At 39.6% G+C, this 26,069-nt stretch overlaps 1 protein-coding gene across 2 annotated transcripts in view; it reads right to left on the minus strand.

Moving 5' to 3' along the window:
• GEMIN5 (gem nuclear organelle associated protein 5) overlaps nucleotides 1-26,069 on the minus strand; it is a 39,904-nt gene that overhangs the window by 6,226 nt on the left and 7,609 nt on the right. For both annotated transcript variants that reach the window (XM_081317692.1, XM_081317691.1), the window contains exons 6-23: nucleotides 23,807-23,939; nucleotides 23,091-23,253; nucleotides 22,231-22,443; nucleotides 21,308-21,393; nucleotides 20,305-20,387; nucleotides 19,781-19,917; nucleotides 14,888-14,961; nucleotides 14,079-14,260; nucleotides 13,531-13,670; nucleotides 8,944-9,115; nucleotides 7,680-7,907; nucleotides 6,973-7,080; nucleotides 6,732-6,854; nucleotides 5,727-5,822; nucleotides 3,616-3,753; nucleotides 3,057-3,204; nucleotides 2,163-2,282; nucleotides 853-1,063 (exon numbers count right to left, since the gene is read on the minus strand). In XM_081317692.1, coding sequence (XP_081173818.1) covers nucleotides 853-1,063; nucleotides 2,163-2,282; nucleotides 3,057-3,204; nucleotides 3,616-3,753; nucleotides 5,727-5,822; nucleotides 6,732-6,854; nucleotides 6,973-7,080; nucleotides 7,680-7,907; nucleotides 8,944-9,115; nucleotides 13,531-13,670; nucleotides 14,079-14,260; nucleotides 14,888-14,961; nucleotides 19,781-19,917; nucleotides 20,305-20,387; nucleotides 21,308-21,393; nucleotides 22,231-22,443; nucleotides 23,091-23,253; nucleotides 23,807-23,939 — 2,555 coding nt within the window. The remainder of the gene's footprint in view (nucleotides 1-852; nucleotides 1,064-2,162; nucleotides 2,283-3,056; nucleotides 3,205-3,615; nucleotides 3,754-5,726; nucleotides 5,823-6,731; nucleotides 6,855-6,972; nucleotides 7,081-7,679; nucleotides 7,908-8,943; nucleotides 9,116-13,530; nucleotides 13,671-14,078; nucleotides 14,261-14,887; nucleotides 14,962-19,780; nucleotides 19,918-20,304; nucleotides 20,388-21,307; nucleotides 21,394-22,230; nucleotides 22,444-23,090; nucleotides 23,254-23,806; nucleotides 23,940-26,069) is intronic.

A 26,069-nucleotide genomic window follows, 5' to 3' on the forward strand; every position in this document is an offset into this window, starting at 1 on the left:
AATGAGTGACTGGCCCAAGATCACTCAGCTGGCTTTCATGGCTAAAGTGGGACTGTTACTCATGGTCTTCAGCTTTCTAGCCTGGTGTCTTAACCACTAGACCAGGGGTAGGCAACCTCGGCTCTTTTATGACTCATGGACTTCAACTCCCAGAATTCCTGAGCCAGCCAAGCAGGAATTCTGGGAGTTGAAGTCCATGAGTCATAAAAGAGCCGAGGTTGCCTACCCCTGCACTAGACCAAACTGTTTCTCATATGCTTGAAAATAGGTATAAGATTATAAACAAAATAAAGAGCTAAAGAATAGACCACTCTGAAGCAACAAAAGATACTGATCAGCAAACTCTTGTTGCCACAGAAACTAGATGCAATGATAGAAATTTGATTTATATACAAACAAAAATATGTATTAAAGAATTTGTATACTGATAATATGTAATATTCAGTAATATGACAAATGTTTATATGAACTCAAGCTTTTACACATACAGGGTCATTATCCAAACCTTTAACCCAAACCAGCCTATTTGCAGAATTATATGTTCATGTGTTTTGTGGCTGGCAGATAGCATCAATTTCCAAGATCTGTACCATCCTTAATCCAATGTATGACTGCTTCACGTTAGCTATATCTGACCTCAAACATATGAAAGCTAACCCTTCAGGTCATAGAAAAGGCATCAATATGTTTGTTAGAAGTTCAGACGTTCTGTTGTAAGAGAGTACAAATTAGCTTTCTGTATATAAACTATCTACAGTTATTAATTTAAATTGGGCTAACATCTAAAGAATATAACTATATATATAAAATACTATTGTATTTTATATATCATCATCATCATCACTCACTGACCAACAAGCTGTCATGCTGCTGGAGAACCTCTTGTGCTCCAACCCAATTCTTAGATGAAAGAAGCTCCTGGGCACATCTCAAGGAGAAGGACAGAGATAAATCTTTCTCTCCAACTATCAGAGCCAATTCGGCAGCAGTTTTAAGTGATACAATATCTCCTTTTTTAGCCAGTACTTTGGCAGCATCGTAGGGAGAGGTGGCTCCAAGGTAACTGAAATGAAACCATTTATACAAAGTATTAAACTTTAATTTGGATCAAATTTTCAGTTTAACTATTAATGCATTTATAGTTGTGCTGACAGGTTTACGCTCCCCTCACAAAATCTGTAAGACACTAAACATTTAGAAGGTAAATATGAGTGACCAGAAAAAACACATTCAAAAAAAATTGTAATGCAATTCAAATTAAACGGTTAGGCCACATAGAATAACACAATCATTATACAAACCGTAACAATAGAGGAAAGAATAAAACGATCTGTTATAAAGTTTGTATATTCTTGAATATTTGGGCTAATAATACAGTATACACTAAAGCTGACATACATGGGTTGAGATGGAAATGAAGGGTAACTATCCACAGCTGTGCCTTAATAGCAATTAGTTCTAGCAATTAGTAATAGAGTTCTATTATGTCTGAGATCACTGATGTTCATGTTTACTTACAAAATGGTTCACATTTTGCAAATTCTGAAAGGGCACATGAGCACATCTACAATTCTATTTCTTTATTTCTCCTCTTGGAAGTATCTGCTTTGTACATTAATATATACTGAAGAGGGATTGAGAGGTTATCAAGAATTGCTTACAATTCTTCAACTTTAAATGGGACCACAAGAACCACATGACTGTATTTTGGTTATATTGTTTCGAGGACCCCAATGACTTTCATTTGGTAGCAGGTGCAAAGCATAGTCAAGTCCAGAAAAAAATTAATGCTAACTTATTATGTACTGAAAATATCATTAACTCAATTAATTCAAGGACAAGCGATGTTAGGATTGACATTACAAAATTCCTTAGAAAGGCAAAATTTGGACATTTATAGCCTGACTAAAGTCACAACCAGAACACCTTTTCCTTCTAAAAGTTATACCAGAATAATTTGTATCATTTATTATTTCTTTCTGTATCTTATGTTGCCTATTTGCAGACTCCCGCAGAAAAACACACTTTCTCTCTGTCTCACTTTGTATTTAAGTTTAAGTTTATTGAATTTTTTTAGACAGAGATTGAGGGAGAGAATATCTTGCTTAGTAGAAAGGTGACAACAATATATTGAAGAGATAATATTTTCTGACAACTCATACCATTTGGCTGCCATAGAGTAATGGCCATCCTTCTCTAGCACAGCTGCCCAGCAGATATACAGATCTTTTAGAACTGGATCTTCAGGATGTAATCTAGCTTTGGCAATTACAATGGCTTCTCTGAGACAGAAGAAGAGAGAAAAATAGTTTTAAATAAATCACATCTTAACATTAGCATATTGAACCACTGATCTTTCACATCAAGTTAAATTCAAAATAATTATTGTGATTATTTCCTCAATAAGATGCTGAGAGAATTAGCAAGCCAGCACCCAACTAGAGACACACATTTTTATGTCAAATAATAGACTATAGGAGAAATTAGGAATATTAAACATGGTCTTAAATTGAAGACCATGTTATAAAATAATCCTTTTATAACACTAACTACAGATAGTCCTCGACTTACAACCACAATTGAGCTCAAAATTTAGGTCTGCTAAGTGAGACATTTGTTAAGTGAGTTTTGCCCCATTTTACAACTTTTCTTGCCACAGTTGTTAAGTGAATCACTGCACTTGTTAAATTAGTAACACGGCTGTTAAGTGAATCTGGCTTCCCCTCTCGTTAGAAGGTCACAAAAGATGATCACAAGATCCTGGGGTACTGCAACCGTCATAAATATGAGTCTGTTGCCAAGCGTCTGAATTTTGATCATGTGCCCATGGGGCTGCTGTAACTGCTGGAAGTGTGAAAAACGATCATAAAGCAGTGTTTTTCAGTGATGTTGTAACTTTAAAAGGTCATTAAATGAACCATTGAATGTCGAGGATTACCTGTATCCTGTTCTGGTTCTTCTGATTTACATGAAAAGCTAGAAGACAATCATTTCTTTCTCCAGAAAGATTCCCAATTCTATACCAGAACCAACTGAAACAATAGCAGTGTAATGACCTGAAAAAATTATGAGACTTCAAGAGTTCCACAGCTTCATACACTTTGTGAAGGGAAAGGAGATGGGAGGCAGCCTTGACATACTGTTCTTGAAAACACAACTGCTTTGCAAAGGCTTCTACAGTACAGGCCCAGGCCTGGTAGCCAGCTGAAGGGAAGACGGGAACAACAATAAATAAAGTAACATGGAGAGAAATAAGCACATGATTTGTGATTTGTTGCATTTACATCTTACCTTTTTTTCCCCTTTTCAAACATGGGTGGGAGGATCCTCCCCAAATTTCATCTCACTGAACCCATGAGATATGTTTGGCTGGGACAGAATGACTACAGACACCCACTGAATTCCAGGATCAACTCCACAATTGAAACTGAATTTCCCCAATCCTAGCCTGACACTTTTGAACGCTAGCACTGCAGCTACTCTGGCCCTGCAGTGTAAAACCAATGTAAGATTTTTAAATTAAGGAAGGGAAGTACTTTAAAACAACGCATAATTTTTACAATACTGCCTAGTATTGGGTGCAATATAGCAGATTTTCTTCAGTGTTGTGCATACCCATTGGTGAGATAGCCACTAGTTGATCTGTTAGTTCTCCCCTTTCTGCAGCTGATTGAAGAGCACCTCTAAGATCTCCTTTCCACAACATCAGTTGCTGAAATAGCTCGGGGTGTCCATTTCCTAAATGACTTTTTCCTGTGGGTGCAAGTATTATGTATAATACGCCTTGAACAACGTGTACAGCATCATCATCAAAAAGCAACAAGAAAATCTACATACATCTATACTTTGCAACTCAATCTGTGCTATTATTTATTGCCTCAGTTTAATGTTTTTGGATCCAAATGACTATGTAGTTTCTATTTGCTACACTGTTTCTCCCTTAACCCAACTCTTCTGTCCATTTAAGTACCCTTTTTCTGATAAAATTAAATCCTTCCTCCCATTTTTCCTCACAGTAACAACCCTATTAAGTAGTTGGATTGAGAGTTACTTTTCTTTCTTACTTTATATTTCAGATTTCTAAACCGCCCATCTCTCTATTACTTGTATTTTGTCTTTATGTTTATAAATAACTCAAGGCAGAGAATATATGCAACACACCTTCCTCCTACTTATTTTCCCCAGAACAACAACCCTTTGAGGTGGGTTGGACTGAGAGTGAGTGACTGGTCCAAAGTAATCCAGTTGGCTTTTGTGGCTAAGGCAGGACTAGAATTCATTATCTGCCTATTTCTAGCCTGGTGCCATCACTGGCTCTCCAGAGTTAATTGTATTAAAGAGTTAATTATTAAAGATTAATTTTATTAAAGAGTTAATTGTGTAAAGGTACCCACTCAATTTCTGTGGTTGAGACCAGATTAGAATCTGAGTCTCCCCAGTGCCAGCTCACCATCTTAACAATTACAGCACACTATCAGTGTGCTATTAATGGCCTTTTGAAAGATTAAAACACAATCACTTATTTGATCAGAGTTCATTCATAACTGATCATTCAACTGAGTTATTCAAAGATTAAAACACTTACAATTCAAGAAGTAACACCCCCCCCAAAAAAATTAAGAGTTGCATTTTTAAGTATCTGATTACCCACTACAGAAGTCATCAACATTCAGTTAAAACTAGAAGAAGCATGTACAGTACATAAAAATACAATTCTATCTGAATATGACTTTTAATTCCCTCCGTATGTTAAACCAATGATCACCAAAATAACTGAACTTTATGGAAGCAGAGACCTATAGGATGGTGACCTGCTGTCGGGACTACTTCAGAGCCATTACTGAGGAGGGTTTGGAGATGGAAGACAAAGGAAAAAGGAAACAAGTGAGGATATGCTGGGAGACAATGAAAATCCAAAAAGTAACAGAATACAGTGAAGATTTTCTGAGGCCACAATGAAATGCTTCAGAAACAAGGACTAGAGACGGGTAACATTTGGTTAAGGATGTTGTGAGAATGGTTAGCAATACAGTATGCTTTAGAGCAGCAAATCATTTGAAACTTTTGGTTGGTTTACCGACTGCAACTATAATTTAGCATTGTGTCCTAATAGCAAGTCTGGTTATATTTCCCTGGTTTATCGTTAGTATGTTTCTTCTAAGCCACTAACCAATCCACAGAGGTTCAAGGCCAGAATAATGAAATGCAGAGAAAACAAACCTCAAACAAACGTGATTGTTTTCTAACCCATGGTTATGAACCATGGCTTAACAACTCATTTTTACATGCAAATATTATATCCTATTTACTATTCATCCTTACCCAAACCAAGTGATTAAAAAGGTAAAGGTTCCCCCGCACATGCGTGCTAGTCGTTTCCGACTCTAGGGGCCGGTGCTCATCTCCGTTTCAAAGCCGAAGAGCCAGCGCTTGTCCGAGGACGTCTCCGTGGTCAGGTGGCTGGCATGACTAGACGCCAAAGGCACACGGAGCGTTGTTACCTTCCCACCGTAGTGGTCCCTATTTTTCTACTTGCATTTTTACGTGCTTTCGAACTGCTAGGTTGGCAGAAGCTGGGACGAGTAACAGGCGCTCACTCTGTTACACGGCACCCGGGATTTGACCCGCCAAACTGCCGACCTTCTGATCTACAAGCTCAGCGTCCTAACCCACTGAGCCACCGCGTCCCTTTTTAAAACCAAGTGATTAATGATTCAAATACTAACCTTCTGCTTCCATCATCTTATAAAGGGCAGGTCTATCTGTGAACAGACCCAAATGGAAAGGATCCTTTGGAGAAGGGGTCAAATCTTCATTCAACTCTACCAGGAAAGTAGCAAAGTTTTATCACATTTATGATCTTCATGATAAAAGTGCTTCCTATAGCTTAAACAATTCTTAACGTATGTTAACTTATTTCTTCTTACTGCAAGAATTAGCTGCATTGTGTACCCTGTTCTGAATCTACTGCTTCTGGCTGCTTTAGAGGTCCTCTCCCAGTCTTCTGAGTAAGTACTGCTACTATATCAAAATGTTTTTTCTATGTACAGGTGCTCATATGATTGGCTTGTAATGGCTTCAAAGCAGCTGTACCAAGCTTCAAGTGTGTCTGACTACACTGATTACAGGGTGTGAACAGATCTTCATATATTTTTCTAAGAAGGAGTCTTATGCATACCCAGATAATACAGACACTACATATATACTCTTCCAGTTGAAATGAAATCAAAGTGACATGCTTGGGGGGAGAAACCATGCTCTGTTTAGTTTTGCAAACCAGAGTAGACTGAAAAGTACATGATTCATCTGGGGAATGAGACTACTGGCATTAAAGCCTTTCCCAATTAAGATTATTCTTTTCCTCCTGAACTGCAGCTAAAAAGCGGTTTTTATAAATATCACTTGGCAAAGAACATGGAGATTTTTTTTACTCCTCTCCTCCAGCAATCGTTCTAAGATCTCTGTTTTGTTGTAAGTTCTAACCCTTGATGGCAATCCAGCCTCTGGGTCAGAATAGGTTCCGAGCCCCAGTTATACACTATGTCATTTATTTTTGTGATATACATTTTTCTCATATTACTAATGTAAATAATATGGAACTACGGAACAAACTTGATGTTAATATATTCTGTTATGTATTGGTTGAAAAAGCCACAAAGCGAGGCTATTTAAGATATGAAGTTATCTAAAAAGTGATCAGTACATTGTATGGCACATACTTCCTATCTTACCTTTGGAATGTAAGAAATGCGCTAATTTCAGACAGTCCTGGTGCAGTTCCTCCTTTGACCTGTGGTCCATAGATGTGCTCAGAGGCAGGATTGATCGAGGCTTTTTTCTTTTCATGGAAATATCTGCTCCGGGAAAGAGTTGTTAGAAACTCATATCCTGAATACAGCTGCCGATCCCTATGCCAAGACTTCAAGGGATTATATGTAAATAATTCTATATTTACAAATAATGTGTACAAACCTGGCTTAACTGGATCCTTCCTTATGGGTGGAGTTTTAACCAAAACAGGAGGTTTCAGGCAATCCAGCCCATGGACAGATGGTGGACAAGTTGTTGAATCACTGTCAACTGCAATGAAAGAACTAATTAAACTTGTGCAATGCCTAGAACAACATGCTTCTGCTACTATAGGATTACACACACACACACACACAGAGTATATCTTTATCTAAAGTCACTAGTTCTAGCTTTAAATGTAATTGAAAACAAGGGAACTGCATGAGAGCTGCATCAGTGCCTCAGCTAATCAATCAAGGCTTCAGAATTAAGAAAACATGATAATAGGATGGTAACACCAATAGCACTTAGACTTCTATACCACTTCATAGGACTTTACCCCTCTCTCCAAGCGGTTTACAGTCAGCACATTGCCCCCAACAATCTCAATTTACCCACCTTGGAAGGATGGAAGGCTGAGTCAAGTCATCTGCTTTTCTTCATCTCTGGCCCCATTAGATAAAGAACAATGTTTACTTAAAAAACAAAGATTATGATTTGAAGGAATAGGGAGCCAAGAGATTTACTCTGGTTGAATGTCCAATATTTGCCTTTCTGGAGGTGAGTAATAAAATAGTCATCTCTCACAACCACGTTTCTACAGCTTCAATGCTATTCTCCAGCTTATTAAGACAATTCCTGTATGGTTAGAGATGCAAACTGTTATGTACCTTCTGTGGAAATTTTCTCAGCTGCCTCTTGCTCGTGTGGTTCTTTCTCTCCTTCCGGGTCAGAAACCCCATTTTCTTCCAAGGGAGGTTCTTTCATATTTTCACCACCATTCATCCAGTCATTTGTATTCTGTGCAGAAGGCAACTTCCCCAAAGGTTTCTTCTTTTTCTTCACTTTCTGTTTAATCTGAGTGCTTCTTTTTCTCTCTAACTCAACACTCTTCTTGCCTGATAAACAGGATATGCTTTTTAAAAGCTTTAAGAGATTCCTCTTAAATTTCTTTCTTCCTTCTCTTGTGCACACTTTTGGATTCTTGGCAACTGCAAGGAAAAGTCCCTGCAGTTTTCTTACAAGATTTCAAAAGTGCCATTGCCCACTTCCTAGGACTGAGAAAAAGTGACCGGCCCAAGGCTTTATACCTACACAGGACTTAGAACCCGTGATCTCCTGGATTCTAGCTTGATGCTTTAACCATTGCATCAAACTGGTTCCTTTGAAAGGATCACAACAAATGAAGTGCATTACAAGAGACAGTACGCTAATTTTCCGCTTTTTACATTTTATTTCCAAAGTTTGGGGGAAAGGCAATATTTTTGGAGGCCGTAGGACACATTTAACCTTGAGAAGGGGCAAGATAAAAGTCAGCAGACAGGACAATGATGCAAGATCATCATTGTCACACAGGAAGGGAATGAGATTTTCTATTCCCCTGCTTGAATCAGAGATTTCCTTAGTCTTTCTAGTGGTCAAGCCTTAACTCTACAATCAACTATAATGGCTGATTTTTAGGAATCACAGTCAGATGGTATTTGAAGGGAGGTTTATTTATTTATTTAACTGCCCTTCACCAAAGAGACTCTGGGCAGCAAGCAAAATTTAAAAAAAATAAATTTAAGTAAAACAATAAAGATAATTGTAGATACAATATGGTTTCCCAAAATGAAAGAAACGTCAGCAGAAAAAAAATGGCCTGTGCACATGCAGACACATTAGGGGGACCTATTTACCTTCTAATCAAAAGAACTGCAGTGGGAACAGGCTCCCTGTTCTCCCCTGCCTCTTTCCTTGGATTTAGTCCAACATTCAATCTGTGACTATTGCATTTTTAGGAAGCCGGTGCCTACTAATTCTGGAATGCTAATACTATAATCAAAGAATAATAACTAAAAAAAAAAGAATAAACATCACTACAAACCTTGGTATTTTTTTTTCTTTTTTTTACTCTTACTGCCATGTTAAAGTATGAATTAATAGTATACTGACCTTGGGGAGGGCGAATGTGCTCTTGTTTTAAAGCTACCCATTTGTGAACAGAGAAGTCATCGCCCCCAGTGTAAATGGACTCTGTTTCCACAGGTGACCACTGTGTGCAGAGCAGACGGCCTCGGTGTCCCCTGTAATTGTGCAAAGGCTCTTCTTTTAGAGCATCCCAAACCTGTGAACAAATGTCTCATCAGTCCCACATGATTTTTCCACTAAAATAATCTCCAATTCCTAAAGACGTGATGTTAAATTAAAATTAGATACTTCCCTGTATTTTTCTGCATAACAGTCTAACTAATTTTACCAATATTCTAAGAGCCGTGTTGCCTAATATTCTAACTAATATTCTAATAAGAGCCGTGTGGCACAGTGGTTAGAATGCAGTTGTTGTTGTTGTTAGTTGCGAAGTCGTGTCCGACCCATCGCGACCCTATGGACAATGTTCCTCCAGGCCTTCCTGTCCTCTACCATCTTCTGGAGTCCATTTAAGCTCACGCCTACTGCTTCAGTGACTCCATCCAGCCACCTCATTCTCTGTCGTCCCCTTCTTCTATTGCCCTCAATCTTTCCCAGCATTAGGCTCTTCTCCAGTGAGTCCTTCCTTCTCATTAGATGGCCAAAGTATTTGAGTTTTAGCTTCAGGATCTGGCCTTCTAAAGAGCAGTCAGGGTTGATCTCCTCTAGGACTGACCGGTTTGATCGCCTTGCAGTCCAAGGGACTCGCAGGAGTCTTCTCCAGCACCATAGTTCAAAGGCTTCAATTCTTTGGCGCTCAGCCTTTCTTATGGTCCAGCTTTCACTGCCATACATTGCAACTGGGAAGACCATAGCCTTGACTATACGCACTTTTGTTGACAGGGTGATGTCTCTGCTTTTTAGTGTGCTGTCTAGATTTGCCATGGCTTTCCTCCCCAGGAGCAAGCGTCTTTTTATTTCTTGGCTACAGTCCCCATCTGCAGTGATCTTGGAGCCCAGGAAAATAAAATCTGTCACTACCTCCATTTCTTCCCCATCTATTTGCCAGGAATTGAGAGGGCCAGATGCCATGATCTTGGTTTTCTTAATGTTTAGTTTCAACCCAAGTTTTGCACTCTCCTTCTTCACTCGCAACAAGAGGCTCTTTAGTTCCTCTTCACTTTCTGCCATTAGAGTGGTATCATCTGCATATCTTAGGTTGTTGATGTTTCTTCCGGCAATCTTAATTCCAACTTTTGATTCATCTAGCCCTGCCTTTCTCATGATGTGCTCTGCATATAAGTTAAATAGGCAAGGCGACAGTATACAGCCTTGCCGGACTCCTTTCCCAATTTTGAACCAATCAGTGGTTCCGTGTCCAGTTCTCACTGTTGCTTCTTGGCCTGCATATAGGTTTCTCAAGAGACAAATAAGATGGTCTGGTATGCCCATCTCTTTAAGGACTTGCCAGAGTTTGTTATGATCCACACAATCAAAGGCTTTAGCATAGTCAATGAAGCAGAAGTAGATGTTTTTCTGGAACTCTCTAGCTTTCTCCATGATCCAGCGTATGTTAGCAATTTGATCTCTAGTTCCTCTGCCTCTTCGAAATCCTGCCTGTACTTCTGGTAGTTCTCGATCCACATACTGCTGGAGTCTAGCTTGTAGAATTTTAAGCATAACTTTACTAGCATGAGAAATGAGTGCAATGGTGCGATAGTTTGAACATTCTTTGGCACTGCCTTTCTTTGGAATTGGAATGTAAACTGATCTTTTCCAATCCTGTGGCCACTGTTGAGTTTTCCAAATTTGCTGGCAAATTGAGTGAAGCACTTTTACTGCATCGTCTTTTAAGATTTTGAATAGCTCAGCTGGAATACTGTCACCTCCACTAGCTTTGTTGTTGCTCAGCTTTTCTAAGGCCCACTTCACTTCACATTCTAGGATGTCTGGCTCGAGCTCAGTGACCACCTCATTGTGATTATCAGGGACATTAAGCTCATTCTTGTATAGTTCTTCTGTGTAATTTTGCCACCTCTTCTTAATCTCTTCTGCCTCTGTTAGGTCCCTGCCATTTTGGTCCTTTATCATGCCCATTTTTGCATGAAACGTTCCCTTCATCTCTCCAATTTTCTTGAAAAGATCTCTGGTCCTCCCTATTCTATTGTTTTTTTCTATTTCTTTGCATTGTTCATTTAAGAAGGCATTCTTATCTCTTCTAGCTATTCTTTGGAATTCTGCATTTAATTGGGCGTATCTTTCTTTTTCTCCCTTGCCTTTCGCTTCCCTCCTTTCCTCAGCTATTTGCAAAGCTTCCTCAGACAGCCATTTTGCTTTCTTGCATTTCTTTTTCTTTGGGATGGTTTTGGTTGCTACCTGTTGTACAATGTTGCGAACCTCTGTCCATAGTTCTTCAGGCACTCTGTCTATCAGATCTAATTCCTTAAATCTATTTGTCACCTCTACTGTATATTCAACAGGGATATGATTTAATTCATACCTGACTGGCCTAGCGCTTTTCCCTACTTTCTTTAATTTAAGCCTAAACTTTGCAACAAGAAGCTCATGGTCTGAGCCACAGTCAGCTCCTGGTCTTGTTTTTACTGACTGTATAGAGCTTCTCCATCTTTGGCTGCAGAGCATATAGTCAATCTGATTTCTGTGTTGACCGTCTGGTGATGTCCATGTGTAAAGCCGTCTCTTGGGTTGTTGGAAAAGAGTGTTTGCTATGACCATCGTATTCTCTTGACAAAATTCTATCAGCCTGTGCCCTGCTTCATTTTGTACTCCAAGGCCAAACTTGCCTGTTATTCCAGTTATCTTTTGGCTTCCTACTTTAGCATTCCAATCTCCCATGATGATAAGGACATCATTTTTGGGTGTTAGTTCTATAAGGTGCTGTAGGGCTTCATAGAACCGGTCAATTTCATCCTCTTCAGCACTGGTGGTTGGGGCATAGACTTGGACTACTGTGATATTGAATGGTTTGCCTTGGATTCGAACTGAGATCATTCTGTCATTTTGAGGGTTGTATCCCAGTATTGCTTTTCCTACTTTTTTATTGACTATGAAGGCTACTCCATTTCTTCTGAGGGATTCTTGCCCGCAGTAGTATACCTGATGGTCGTCTGAATTAAATTCACCCATTCCTGTCCATTTTAGTTCGCTGATACCTAAGATGTCGATGTTTAGTCTTGTCATCTCTTGTTTGACCACGTCCAGCTTTCCTTGATTCATGGATCTTACATTCCAGGTTCCTATGGAGAAAGAATCTTTACAGCATCGGACTTTCCTTTCACCACCAGACATATCCACAGCTGAGCGTCCTTTCGGCTTTGGCCCAGTCGCTTCATTCTTTCTGGCGCTACTAGTACTAGCCCTCTGCTCTTCCCCAGTAGCATATTGGACGCCTTCCGACCTGAGGGGCTCATCTTCCAGCGTCATATCGTTTTGCCTTTTGGTACTGTCCATAGGGTTTTCATGGCAAAGATACTGGAGTGGGTTGCCATTTCCTTCTCCAGTGGATCACGTTTTGTCAGAACTCTCTGCTATGACCTTTCCGTCTTGGGTGGCCCTTCACGGCATAGCTCATAGCTTCATTGAATTACGCAAGCCCCTTCGCCACGACAAGGCAGTAATCCATGAAGGGGTTAGAATGCAGTATTGCAGGCTAACTCTGCCAACTGCCAGTAGTTTAATCCTGGCCGGCTCAAAGCTGACACAGCCTTCCATCCTTCTGAGGTGGGTAAAATGAGGGCCCAGATTGTTGGCGGCAATAGGCTGACTCTGTAAACCACTTAGAGAGGTCTGTAAAGCACTGTGAAGCGGTATATAAGTCTAAGTGCTACTGCTAACTTAGCCTTTGCATGCTTTTTACCTTATTATCAAGAGGGTAATGTGTCCACTGCAGGTTGGTTAAAACAGGTGAATCCCTGTACCTAAAATTCTATTTTAGGCCATAGAAAGCAATGGTTTGAAAAAGGCTATATAAATCTCTAATTTATCACCTCTATAGGCTTGTTTCCAATTTGTACTATGCTTTTAAAATTTGGCTCTGGCTTTTTATATTTGTACTATGGAGGCCAAAGGACACATTTAACTTTGGGAAGGGGCAGGACAAGGACAGCAGACAGGACAGAATTAAACCATTTGTTAATTTTTTCATAGTTATAAGCATACACCATGACAAAAAAAACCCTGCACATTCTGCTTTTAGGTGCACAAGGGTTCTACATATTCCACAGAATGACAATTTACACAATGAATGTTCTGAATTCCCAACAAATACAAAATGCAGCATGAGAATCTGCTTTTCCAAGTTTGGCTTTCCCTACTATATATTCTTTAACCAAGGCATCCCTAAATCTTTTATCTATTTGATTAGACCAGGGGTCCCCAAATTCTTCGACTCATAAATTCCTTCATAAAGTTTCAGATTTTTCATCAATCCCCAAACATTTATTATATGAAAATGATTTAATAAACGGTACTTTAACTACATAACATTACTGCACAATAGTAACAGCAATAATGGATAGTCCCATTGACCCTTGTGAGGAGATATTGACCACTTTGGAAAACCCAGCATTAGATTAGGAAAAAAGTCTATTAAAATAATTTCACAAGCATTACCTGGGCAGTGCCATCATAGCAAACAGACACCAGTCTTCCATTGTGATGTGGACTCCAAGACAAACTAGTGATCTTGGCTGTGTGTCCAGCCAGAGTACGAAAAGGCTCTGTGATGGTTACAGGCTTCTCTGAAAAACTCTCTAAAGAGAAAACATACTGTTTGAATGAGCTCACATCTAACAACTTACTTTTTATATAATTTTAAAACATTTTTAGAATTATTTTTTAAAAAATGAATACAGAAAGACAAAGGGAAAAATCAAACAACAAATAATACAGAAAATTATAAAGAAAAAAAAAGATGAAATAGAAGAAAAGAAATTAGTTATTGCTGCACTGGATCTTCCTGAATAATGTTCTGACTGTTTTCATCAAGAGAACAATCTGTCCATTGTGGACTGGCTATCTTACAGGAGGTGAAGCTTTAAACATGTTTTACTTTAGACCAGAACAATGAAACATGCTGTCTTATTCAAAATAATATAAAAGGAAGATGAGAAACAACAGTTTAAAAAGTGACTTGTGGCAAGAACTGGAAACATAGTCACCTATGACACTCTTGATATTATGTACATAAATAATAGCATTATTTGAGCCAGAAGCTATCATATAACTCAGTTCTGGTTGTGTCCCATGGTCGTGATGCCAACGGATAACATTGATAAGTTTATGATGTTGCTGGATGGTGCACAGCAGTTTCAAATGAGGAGCCTGAAGTATTTCAATTGATCTGCAAGATTAAAAAGTAAGTTTCAATACAGAAATTGATGGGAGAAATAAGTTCTTTAGTCTCTCTGTTCTCCAAAAATAATTCATATACATACATTACAATCCCACTCTGAATAGCCTGCAAATTGGAATACTTTATTACAATAGCACAGCCATCTCTACTTCTAAATATGCATATATTTTTGGTATGTGTTATGGTATGATAATTTTATGAATGTAGGGATGCATTAAGTTTGATGAATACAAAGATTTGTCAAATTTTGTTCCACGATATTAAAGTGGAATGGTATTGGATAGACACAAAAAAGGACTCAAGTCAAAAAGAATCCATTAACCTTGTCAATTATATATTAAAACAGTGATAGCTCAAGAACATACAGTCAGGCACTCAAAACACATCATGACAGCACAGTCAGTCAAGTATCTGGAGATGTCATTTTGTCTGCTCATACTTTATTGCTCATATTTCCTGGATAATGTTTTCTGTGAAGTAATTATATTTTTTAAAATGACCGAAGAATTTTATATTGATTTTGTTGCCCAGTAAAGGAGTTCAACAAGGCAGTTTCTGACATAAAAGAAATGAAGAAGTCAGTTAATATGCTTGAGTTAAAATTTCAGCACATACCCATCTTCATTACCAATAGCCAAGAGAGTGCCATCTGGTTTCCAGCTGATTTCTGTATGTGCTGGTAATTTGTGCTAAAAGAAAACCAATAACATTATAGAGCCTTAATAGTACTGACATCCATTCAATAAATCAGCATTCCCCAATGTTTCTGGCTTTGCATACTGGTGGTGTTGGGGGGAAGGGAATGGTTCGCACAAGCAGCCAGCAATGGTGTGCAGCTCCATTTGCACGAGTGGTGTGCCTGCTGCTCATACAAATGGAGCACACATACACGTGTTCTCCTGCTGCTTCCACAAATGAGGGTGCCCTTGTGCATGCACACACGCTCGCCAGCCATTTCCACGGCCCAGTTGCAAAATCCTTATGGCCCACTGGTGGACCACGGCCCACAGATTGGGGACTCCTGCCATAAATAATGTAAAAATAGTCAACTAAAGGTTTTCAGGGAGAATAGAGGAATCGGGGAATTCTATCAATTTTCACAATAATCTTGCACAGTGTTTCTCAACCTTGGCCACTTTAAGACCTGTGAACTTCAACTCCCAGAATTTCCCAGCAAGTCAAATATTAAAGCCACTAAAGTTGAGAAAAGCTGATCTAGCAGCTACCACCAGACAAAGGGGGAAAAGATCAGTTTGATGAGTAGTGGTCAAGCTATTAGACTGAAAACCTGGAGATCATACGATTTAATCCAGGGGTCTTCAAACTTGTCCCTTTTATGACTTGTGGACTTCAACTCCCAGAATTCCTCAGCCAGCGTATGCGTTGAAGTCCACAAGTCATAAAAGGGACAAGTTTGAAGACCCCTGATTTAATCTTTCCTTAGGCATGATAACCGGTTAGGTGACTTTGGGTCAGCCATACTCTCTCAGACCAACCTACTTCACAGAGTTGTTGTTTTGAGAGATGGGAGCATTATGTACATTGCCTGAAGTTATGCAAAAGTAAAGGCATGTATAAAAGAAATAACTAAATGAAAAAAGCCACCATACAATTTCTGTTTATCTAAATTTTACAGAAATTAATTTTTTTTTTCAGCCCACAGGCAGACATGATTTTTCTAAAATCTTAAATCATTCAGGAGTTTATAATTAAAAACTACCCTGTAGGAGGCATTTGACTATGGAAGTTGAACAACGAGTCTGTCTGTCTCTCATCTATGTATTTATCAAACAATGCAAATACATAAATTGTACAAACAACTAAGGCCAATCTGAGCAAATCATGCATACCAGCATTTATACAAGAAATCTATATGGCAGCTGTAATATTTCCCTGAAAACAGATACAATTATCACAAAAATCAGGAAACAGGTTAGTATGACAGTGTGCTATCTACAGAATGACTTGAGTATGAAAGTATTCTCAGCAAGAAATCAGAAACTGTGCTTTCATATAGCTTTTTGACTCCACTCCATACTCTCACTTCAGTACTGAACACCCAACAAGAGGCATACTAGCATTAAAATGAAATATGATGGTATGACACAATAAAACAAGTGGCTGAATGCAAATCTCTTGCTTTTCTCAAAGCTACCATATATACTTGAGTATAAGCCGACTCGAGTATAAGCTGAGACCCCCAATTTCACCCCCCAAAACTGGAAAAAGTTGTTGACTCGAGTATAAGCCGATCCGCCGTTCTGCAAGCCTCTGCCGCCAGCAGAGGCTCGATCCGCCAATTTGCAAGCCTGAATACACAGGAATACCCTGTGTGGCCGCGGCTCTCGGGGAAGCCCTGGCTGTCAGCTTCCTCGCTCCACGCTGCCATTCGGGGCCCGCGCGTTCCCCGGGCAAATCGCGGCGCCCAGCAGGCGAGGAAACACGCCCGCTCCAGTCGCCCCCCCTTCCCTCAGGAGACGCGAAGCAAGTGACCGCCCGGAGCTTACCGAGGACTTGCTTCGGTGCTTCCAGGATCGCGCGCACCTCTCCCAAGCCGCCGCCGTCCGGAGACCTGCCGAAGTTTGGGGAGGTTTGGGGAGGTGCGCGCGCACCTCCCCAAACCTCCCCAAACGTCGGCAGGTCTCCGGACCTCTGCGCCCTGCCTGCCTGCTTCTTTCCGCAGCGGAAAGAAGCAGGCAGGCAGGGCGCGGAGGAATGGAGACCTGCCGATGTTTGGGGAGGTTTGGGCGCCTCCCCAAACCTCCCCAAACGTCGCCGGGTCTCCGTTCCTCCGCGCCCTGCCTGCCTGCTTCTTTCCACAGCGGAAAGAAGCAGGCAGGCAGGGCGCGGAGGAACGGAGACCTGCCGATGTTTGGGGAGGTTTGGGCGCCTCCCCAAACCTCCCCAAACGTCGCCGGGTCTCCGTTCCTCTGCGCCCTGCCTGCCTGCTTCTTTCCACAGCGGAAAGAAGCAGGCAGGCAGGGCGCGGAGGAACGGACACCTGCCGACGTTTGGGGAGGTTTGGGCGCCTCCCCAAACGTCGCCGGGTCTCCGTTCCTCCGCGCCCTGCCTGCCTGCTTCTTTCCACAGCGGAAAGAAGCAGGCAGGCAGGGCGCGGAGGAACGGACACCTGCCGACGTTTGGGGAGGTTTGGGGAGGCGCCCAAACCTCCCCAAACATCGGCAGGTCTCCGTTCCTCCGCGCCCTGCCTGCCTGCTTCTTTCCGCTGTGGAAAGAAGCAGGCAGGCAGGGCGCAGAGGAACGGAGACCCGGGGACGTTTGGGGAGGTTTGGGGAGGCGCCCAAACCTCCCCAAACGTCGGCAGGTCTGCGCGGAGGAACGGAGACCTGGGGAGGTTTGGGGAGGTGCCCAAACCTCCCCAAACATCGGCAGGAGGAACGGAGACCTGCCGACGTTTGGGGAGGTTTGGGGAGGCGCCCAAACCTCCCCAAACGTCGGCAGGTCTGCGTGGAGGAACGGAGACCTGGGGAGGTTTGGGGAGGCGCCCAAACCTCCCCAAACGTCGGCAGGTCTGCGTGGAGGAACGGAGACCTGGGGAGGTTTGGGGAGGCGCCCAAACCTCCCCAAACGTCGGCAGGAGGAACGGAGACCTGCCGACGTTTGGGGAGGTTTGGGGAGGCGCCCAAACCTCCCCAAACGTCGGCAGGTCTGCGCGGAGGAACGGAGACCTGGGGAGGTTTGGGGAGGCGCCCAAACCTCCCCAAACGTCGGCAGGAGGAACGGAGACCTGCCGACGTTTGGGGAGGTTTGGGGAGGCGCCCAAACCTCCCCAAACGTCGGCAGGTCTCCGTTCCTCCGCGCCCTGCCTGCCTGCTTCTTTCCGCTGCGGAAAGAAGCAGGCAGGCAGGGCGCGGAGGAACGGAGACCTGCCAACGTTTGGGGAGGTTTGGGGAGGTGCGCGCGCACCTCCCCAAACCTCCCCAAACTTCAGCAGGTCTCGGACGGCGGTGGCTTGGGAGAGGTGCGCGCGATCCCGGAAGCACCAAAGCCTCGGCCGCGCACAAGTCCTCGGTAAGTTTTTTTGTTGACTGGAGTATAAGCCGAAGTGGAATTTTTCAGCCCAAAAAGTGGGCTGAAAAATTCGGCTTATACTCAAGTATATACGGTACTTGTTCCATTTAAACTTTCCTATGCAAATAAGTTGCAGAAACAGAGTGGCATGATAGATGGCAATTTTGCTACAACAAATACAGTAATTTGACATAATGAAAGTTCCACAATCAGTGGACCTGGTCAATCTACTTGGAAAGATTTAAAATATTTTCTGAAGTTGTCATAAAAGAATGAAACTTTCAAATGTTTAAAAGTTTTAAATTTCTAACAGATTTCCAGTGAAGAAGATAACAGAAAACAAAGTAGCATCCTAGCCTTATAGACTGTTCGAGAAGGTCAAGGCAGTATTGAATTTATTTATTAGAATTGCTATTCTGCTACTTTTTTTTACAGGCGCTGAGTAGTATATGCAAGTGAGACTCTTTCCCTGCTCATCACAATTATTTTGCATTTCCCTTCTAATGATTACTAGATCGTAACTCTACAGTAATAGCTCATGTCCACTGCTATCTTGGTTATTTGCACTAATTCTTTCTCTCACAAATGCCTATGCTACTTTGCTTCAGTTCTATTTTAATCAATAGTTCCATTTTTTCACCCGTTTCTCCCGTTGTTACCTTATGCCTCTATTCTGCAGTAGCCAGCACTCCATTTTGATTAGTTTGTCTAACATTGTTCTCTTTTGTAGTGACCTTAGCAATGCTGAGAAACTTCCTTCATAAAGTTTAGCCTTCCTGCAGTTTTGCTTAATTGTTCATTGCTTATGCTTTGCCTTTTATTTACATATAATTCTTACAAGCCAACACATTTCAAAGCATTTTATCTTATCACTTGCTTAGAATCAAGAAGCTGAAAAGAGTTCTAGGAATATCACGTGATGCATCCCAATCACTTCATCAGCAGATTCTAGACCTGAGCAAATTGGAATAATTTCACGAGCAAAATGCTACATGTAGCAAGCAACTCATGGGACATTCTTGCTAATTGTTCCTCAGAAAACTGGTGGTCACTTTAAATAGAGCTGCTGAGGCACACTGACTAACACAATAAGGCAGAAAAGCATGTGTTGCCATGCCTAATGCCAGAGTGTAATCTTGAACATGAGCTATTATCTTTCTTCAATCAAGTTCAGTTCTGAACTTTTTGCTATCTGCTTGTGAGTTTCATGCTCCGTAGCTTCTTAACATTCTGTACCAGGACCTCTTCCTTACCCCATACTTTCTACCTGTGTAAGATTTTAATCCCAGTCTGACTTCTTTCTATTTCATTACAGATGGTGAACTGCCAACAGCCCAGTTTGCACAAATCTGAGCATTCTGTGTCAGTGTGCCAAAAGTTACTTTGGAGTCAGATTTTACTTTCTTCTACTTGAACTGTAATACAGATGGAGAACTGGCAAGCAATTTTCATTCCAAGGTCAAAATTCTTACTCACTTTGATTGAATTTGTTTCTCGAATGAGTTTATTGATATCATGAGCTTCTCCATTTAGATTCCAAGGATTATGTTGGAAAACAACTCCTTCTCCTGCACAGCTGTATAAGGTTATGGAAGGTCTATCACCATCTCCCTCTACAATAAATAAGAAAACAATGCTATTGTCCCTTAAACATGTATATTTTAATGTAATTAGTAGAAAAAAATCTAAAACAAATTATTTTAAATATTTCTTTTAATATAATAATTCCATCATCCTTTATTGGATCAAAATACCATCATGCAACATAACTATGACTTAAATCATCAAATTACTGCAAAACGTAATGGCCAATTGGAATATTCCTGGTGTTTATGCTTATATTATGAAGCAGTTTCAAAACCTATGAAGATGTTAATAAAGTTTGAACATGCCCACCACGGGTGGGGGAGAAGATAATGCTATTTCTAGAGCATTATCACAATATGTGGACCAAATAAAAAAGCCAATGAAAAAAACATAAACATATTTCTAAGACTTACGTAAAGACAGTGGAGGAACTGGAGGTCCCCAAACTAAAGTATACACAGTTTTCTTATGGTATGTACTAGAGACTTGGGGAGGCCTAACAGGAAAAGATACATGAAATTGGCATCATTTTTTAAAATTTTTATTTATGTATTGTTTTATCATAAAAAGTAAAATACAAAACAGAAAAACAAGCAAACCAAACAAAAACATTGGCATCATTTTTAAAGAAACATATGACAATATCTGAAGTAACCTCCCTCAGCATTATTTAAAATATCAATAGAAATACGGAAAGGTCCAACAATTCCTTTAAGCTAGAACAATATTTTCCACAATCCTTCTGCACTCCTTTTTACAAGTTTAAAAGAATGTCTAGTTGAACACTGAAGAATACAATTTTCTTTGTATTTTCTCAATACAAGAAACAATAACAATTCCATTTCCCTCCCCCATTGATAAATTCTACCCCCTTCTGTGAGTGCTCAAAGGATAAGAATGAACATACAAAATGCATTCTAATTAAAGAGTAATAATAAATCTGTGAAGCAACAGAACAAATTATGAAGAGAACTAAGAAATAACTGGGCTTCTGGAAGATTTTGAATCAGAACATGGTCTGAAGAAGTTCTTTCAGAACGTTTTCTTAGAATGAACTTGGATCTGGTTTAAATAAATAAATTAAAAACAATACTAAAAAGTTAATTCTATGGTTTTATCAAGTCTCTGCCTCTAATAGCATATGGAATTAGGTTGACACTATCAAATACTCTTGCAATAGAAGGTTACCTTCATGTGTTTTGATATCCTTGCAAAGCGTTACTTTTTTTTGATCAACACTCTTCCTTTGGATGAGTACATACTATGCCAAAATCTGGGCAGTTTTGGCTTATCACCTATTGTCATCTGTGATGGTTTACTGAATAGTGAACCAGCCATATATTGATTGTTCAAAAAAACTATAATCATTATACATGTAAATAGATAACTAATCAACAAAAAATAGTTATATCTTACTTGTTAGAGTACGTATCATAAATTCCAACCTTTCCATCATCTGTTCCAAAAGCTAAACAGCCTTCCTTTGTTGGATGCCAAGCCAACTGCAAACAGAAAACACACTAAGATCTCAACACTGTCAGAATTATGGATTAATGCAAATTATATCCAGGTTGCACTGTGTGACATTAACATAGCTGACAGATATATACCGTAATAAGTATATCTACACCAGCAGAACATGTAATATATACTAACTAAAGGACATTTGTTAGCATTCTCCATAAACTATGTTCATTTGCATAAAGCACCACAAACAGAAAACTAACAATGCATGAAATTCTCTGTGATTGAAGCTACTTTTAAGTAAGCAAACTAGCAAATAAACTAATAAATCATTGCATGAAGTATCCTGACAATTTAAAATAATTAGAACTGCATTCTCTTTAGATAGATTTGCAGGTGTAGCATTTTAGAGCCTAGTAACATAGTAATAGCTGCCAGTAAAAGAATGAAGTTATTAAGCTTAACGATTCATGATCAAAGTTAATTACAGTTTACAGCAGTTCATTACATTATTTTTAAACACCACTTTCTAGTGTTGCTTTCAAAAGCAGATTTTGTTAATAATGTTTTTTTTCATTATCTTAACATCTGTGCTCAAATTATGCTGAGAATTGTTTTCTTATCTAATGGCCATGATATAAGCAGTGACTTTTAATTAGTATAATCAATACAGCAATCTTTATTATTGTTAATATGTTTAAATAATATATCTAAAATGAAATTATTTTAAGTGAATTATTTCTGACGTTCTAATAAATATGTATATAATTAGCACTCACAGTACATAAAACATAATTAATATCCAATGTAGAAATCATTATTTTGAGTGGGAAAATAAAATATATATTGAAAAACAGGACCAGAAGCACACTTACAGCTGTGACTTTGGATTTAATGCCCTGCCAGAAAGTTTTCACATCATAATGATTATTAATTGACATGGTGTTCCACACTCGGAGCATGCTGTCCCCAACTCCAATAGCAAGGCAGCCTGTATCTACAGGTGAAAAGGCCAGGCTGTAAACAAAACCCCCAAGAGAAGGCATAGTCCAACAGCAATTCAAAGTTGCCAGATCCCAACACTTTACCTACAAAGAAAAAAAAATGAATGGAGCTTCAATAAAAATTCATCAAATCAAAAGCCATGGAAAAGTTCAGTAGGAAAATTATGAAGATTTTCCAAAGAATTTCTGAAGGGAAGCACTGATCTGCTCTAAAAGTGAGTAGATTCCTGCTGAGATTCTATGGAGCAGAATTCTACAAATTCTACAAATACCAGGCGTAAGTCTAGATTCAAGGTTTAAAAAGCTAATGTGCTATTTGATTCAACGTATTTTTCTGCATGAGTGTTAAGATGTTAAATGTTGAAGATCAAAGTAAAATGAAGACAAGTGAGTCAGCGGAAGGTCCAGTTCCAAAAACTGTGAAAAGGAGTCAAAGGGAACTGTAATTCACCAAAGGAACAAAAAAACCACCCAAAACCACACATTTATGATAATAATTCAAATGAAAACGCCACCAAACTTGCAAAAATCCCTCACAAACATTTGATCCTTTTTCTCTGTAGGCAGATCAGTTATCAGCAATGATAGGGAAAAATCCAGAGGAAGAAATCTCACATATTCCTAGAATCAGCAGCAAAGATAGGTCAACTTTTGTGGAACCTTCAGACCAGAACGTTCCGAAAGGGCTTTTTAAAACAAACAAACAAGCCAGCAAGATTTATGATCCTTACATCTCTGTCCATTGAAATGGAGAAAAGAAGTTGTCTGTCTTCTACTTGCAAAGTACACAAGTTGAAGACTATTCTAGAATGGTTTTGCCCTTCAGATGAAGTCCCCAGGAGTTCCCATTTCCGCTTCCCAGGCTGTGCCAAATCCCACTTCAGCAATTCACCACTATGAAAAATAAACATGCAGAAAGCAAGAATTTGTTAATTCATAAAGTAGGTTGTTTTTTAAGTACATAACCTTTTACGCTTATAGTCATATTGCAAAAAATATGAAATATTTTGAAGTCTAATAAAATTGTATTTTAAAACAGACATTCAAAAAGCTTTATTTCACATGTACAGAATGATCATTATAATTCACAGGGAAATCTTTCTAGATCGTTTAAGAATTTGGAAACATGCAACATACAAGTATGGAGACATATATCCAATGTCCCCAAACTAGTGCTCTCCAGATGTGTTGAAGATGCAAATCATAGAATTTGAGCCTGTACGTCCAAAGCCTCAGGATTCTAGGAGTTGTAATCTTCACACATCCAAATATTTTTGGAAATATAAAGCAAATTGCTTAGAAAGAGAGGTTGTTTTTGAAAGGTTAGAGGTGTATTGAGAAAACACAGAAAATATATAATGCTAAGGAATTAATCGACACCTTCCCCAAACTTAATTTCTTATACTTTTGCCTTTTAGTCAGCCATTTAATTTGAGAAAATACTCACCCAAAGCAACTGGAAAAAATGCATGTGGGCTGATTTGAAGGCCAGTGTAGTGTTAACCAAAGACGCTCTTTGACCATTGGTTCAACACCTCCACCTCTTCTTTTCAAAAAGGGCAATTTCAAGCTCATTACCACTAGCAAAAAGAGAAAAAATAGAGATTTCAAGCCTGCATTGATATCAAAATAAAGGAGAAACTCCAGAATGAAAATGGGATTGTTCTATTTAATTTTTTTTTTATTAAAAAGTTTTAACATACAATTTTTCCTTTAAAAATCCACCCTCCCCCTCCCTTCTCCCTCCCCCCCTACCTCTCCCCCCTACCCCCCTCCCCCCCCGACTTCCCAGAGCTAAATACAAGGTATATAAAAAAAAACAATCATAAACAACCATATACTAACATCCATAAACTCTAAAATCCATCACTCTCTAGCTTATATAGGATAATATATATATATATATATATATATATTAAATATATATAGAAAAACAAAAATAGAAAAAGAAAAGAAAGAAGACTTATTCAAATGCTACATGAAACTTCTTAACCCTATAAATCCATTTTCTCCATTCCATAATATAACGTTCTTGCGAAAAATCTTAGGCCAAAATCTACACCGTCTCTGCCAGGTCAAAAATCTTTGAAGTCACTCTCCTATAATCGGCAGTTCCTCTTTCTTCCATTACTGAGCTATCAAAAGTCTTGCTGCCGTAATATATTCCACCAAATTTTTATCCAAAAAGCCTTGATCTTTTTACAAGTCCACCATACATGAAAATATGTAACATCTTCATCTCCACATCTCCAACATTTTGGCTGATAGTCCGGATACATACTTGCAAACTTTTTAGGATCTAAATGCCATCTATAAAGCATGTTATAAAAGTTCTCTCTTTACGTTCCTAACCCAAATCTTTTCCCACGTGTCCATTGCGATAACTTCCTAGATGTTCGTTGTGGAAGTTCCATAGACTTCTGCTGGTCTTACTCTTTTATTATTTTCTTTTTGATCGTTTTAAAGCAGCACGCGTCACCCTCCGCTCTCCAGGATCATCCAAAGAAATTGTAGCTTGATCTCCTCCAGCACCATTCTCCTCTGTCTGTCCATCCTCAGTCTCTTGATGTTCTCCTTCTCCAGATCCCTTTGCAGCTTCCAGAAGTGATAATGAGGTTGCTTTTAAAACGTTATTATAAAAATCTCGCGCCTGCATCACAGTAATCAGACGGTACCTTTTACCTTCATACATCACCATCAACCCAACTGGAATCTCCCATCTGAACCTTATATCTCGTTGCTTGAGCTCTTGCACGAGGAATATAAAATCCTTCCTTCTCCTTAAAATCTTTGGAGGAATTTCTTTTAAAACCAAAACTTCTTGATCAGCAATCACCACTTTAGAATCATAGGCAACTTGTATAACTTCATCTCTAATTTCCCTCTTAGTAAAATAAACCACCACATCTCTAGGCAGCTTTCTCTGTCTTGCAATCCATGAATTCACACGAAACACTTTATCCATGCCTCCCTTTATTTCAGATGCTGGCTGATTCAATACCACTTCCAGAGCCTCAGAAATCAGCTGCTTTAGATCTTCCTTAATATTCTCTTTTAAACCTCTAATTCTAACAGCAAACTGCATCTGGTAATATTGAGCAAGACTCAATTCTCTGTCCATTTTGTCTCTTAACTCTTCATTCTCCAGTACTTTTGCTTCTAATATGGCATTCTTTTGAGTCAAATCTTCCACTTTTTCCTCCAATTCTTCCACACATTCAGCCACTTTATACACTGAGGACAAAATGTCTACCTTCATCACCCTGAACTTCTGTTCCATCCTCTCTTCCATTCTCTCCTCCAATTTCTCCAATTTCGCCTCCATCTGTGCAAATTTATCACCCATTGATTCCAGAATTACCTGGGCATGTTTTTCAAGAGCATCTTGTAAATCCTTCGATGTCAATACATCAGGAAGATGCAACGCCTGCAATGATGATTGTTGTACCGGAGAAGTTCCAGCACTCCGAAGAGTTTTTGAGGGAGGTTTAGCCGCCATCTTTTTCACTTGTGACGCACTTTCACTTTAAGTTTAAAAAGTCCATCAAGCTAGAGAGTAGAATATAATAATCCTCTTCACCTTTTCCTCTTGTACCGCTCTGCCTGCTCCTTTTATTCCATAGTCCTTCCTTCAGGCAGGGGTGGTCGCAGACGCCTGGCTCTGCTCCATGAAGTCCGGAGCAGAGACGCTGACCAGCTGGGAGCCACCC

The sequence above is a fragment of the Vipera berus genome, assembly GCF_964194415.1.
Source record: "Vipera berus genome assembly, chromosome: 2".
NCBI classification, from domain to species: Eukaryota; Metazoa; Chordata; class Lepidosauria; order Squamata; family Viperidae; genus Vipera; species Vipera berus.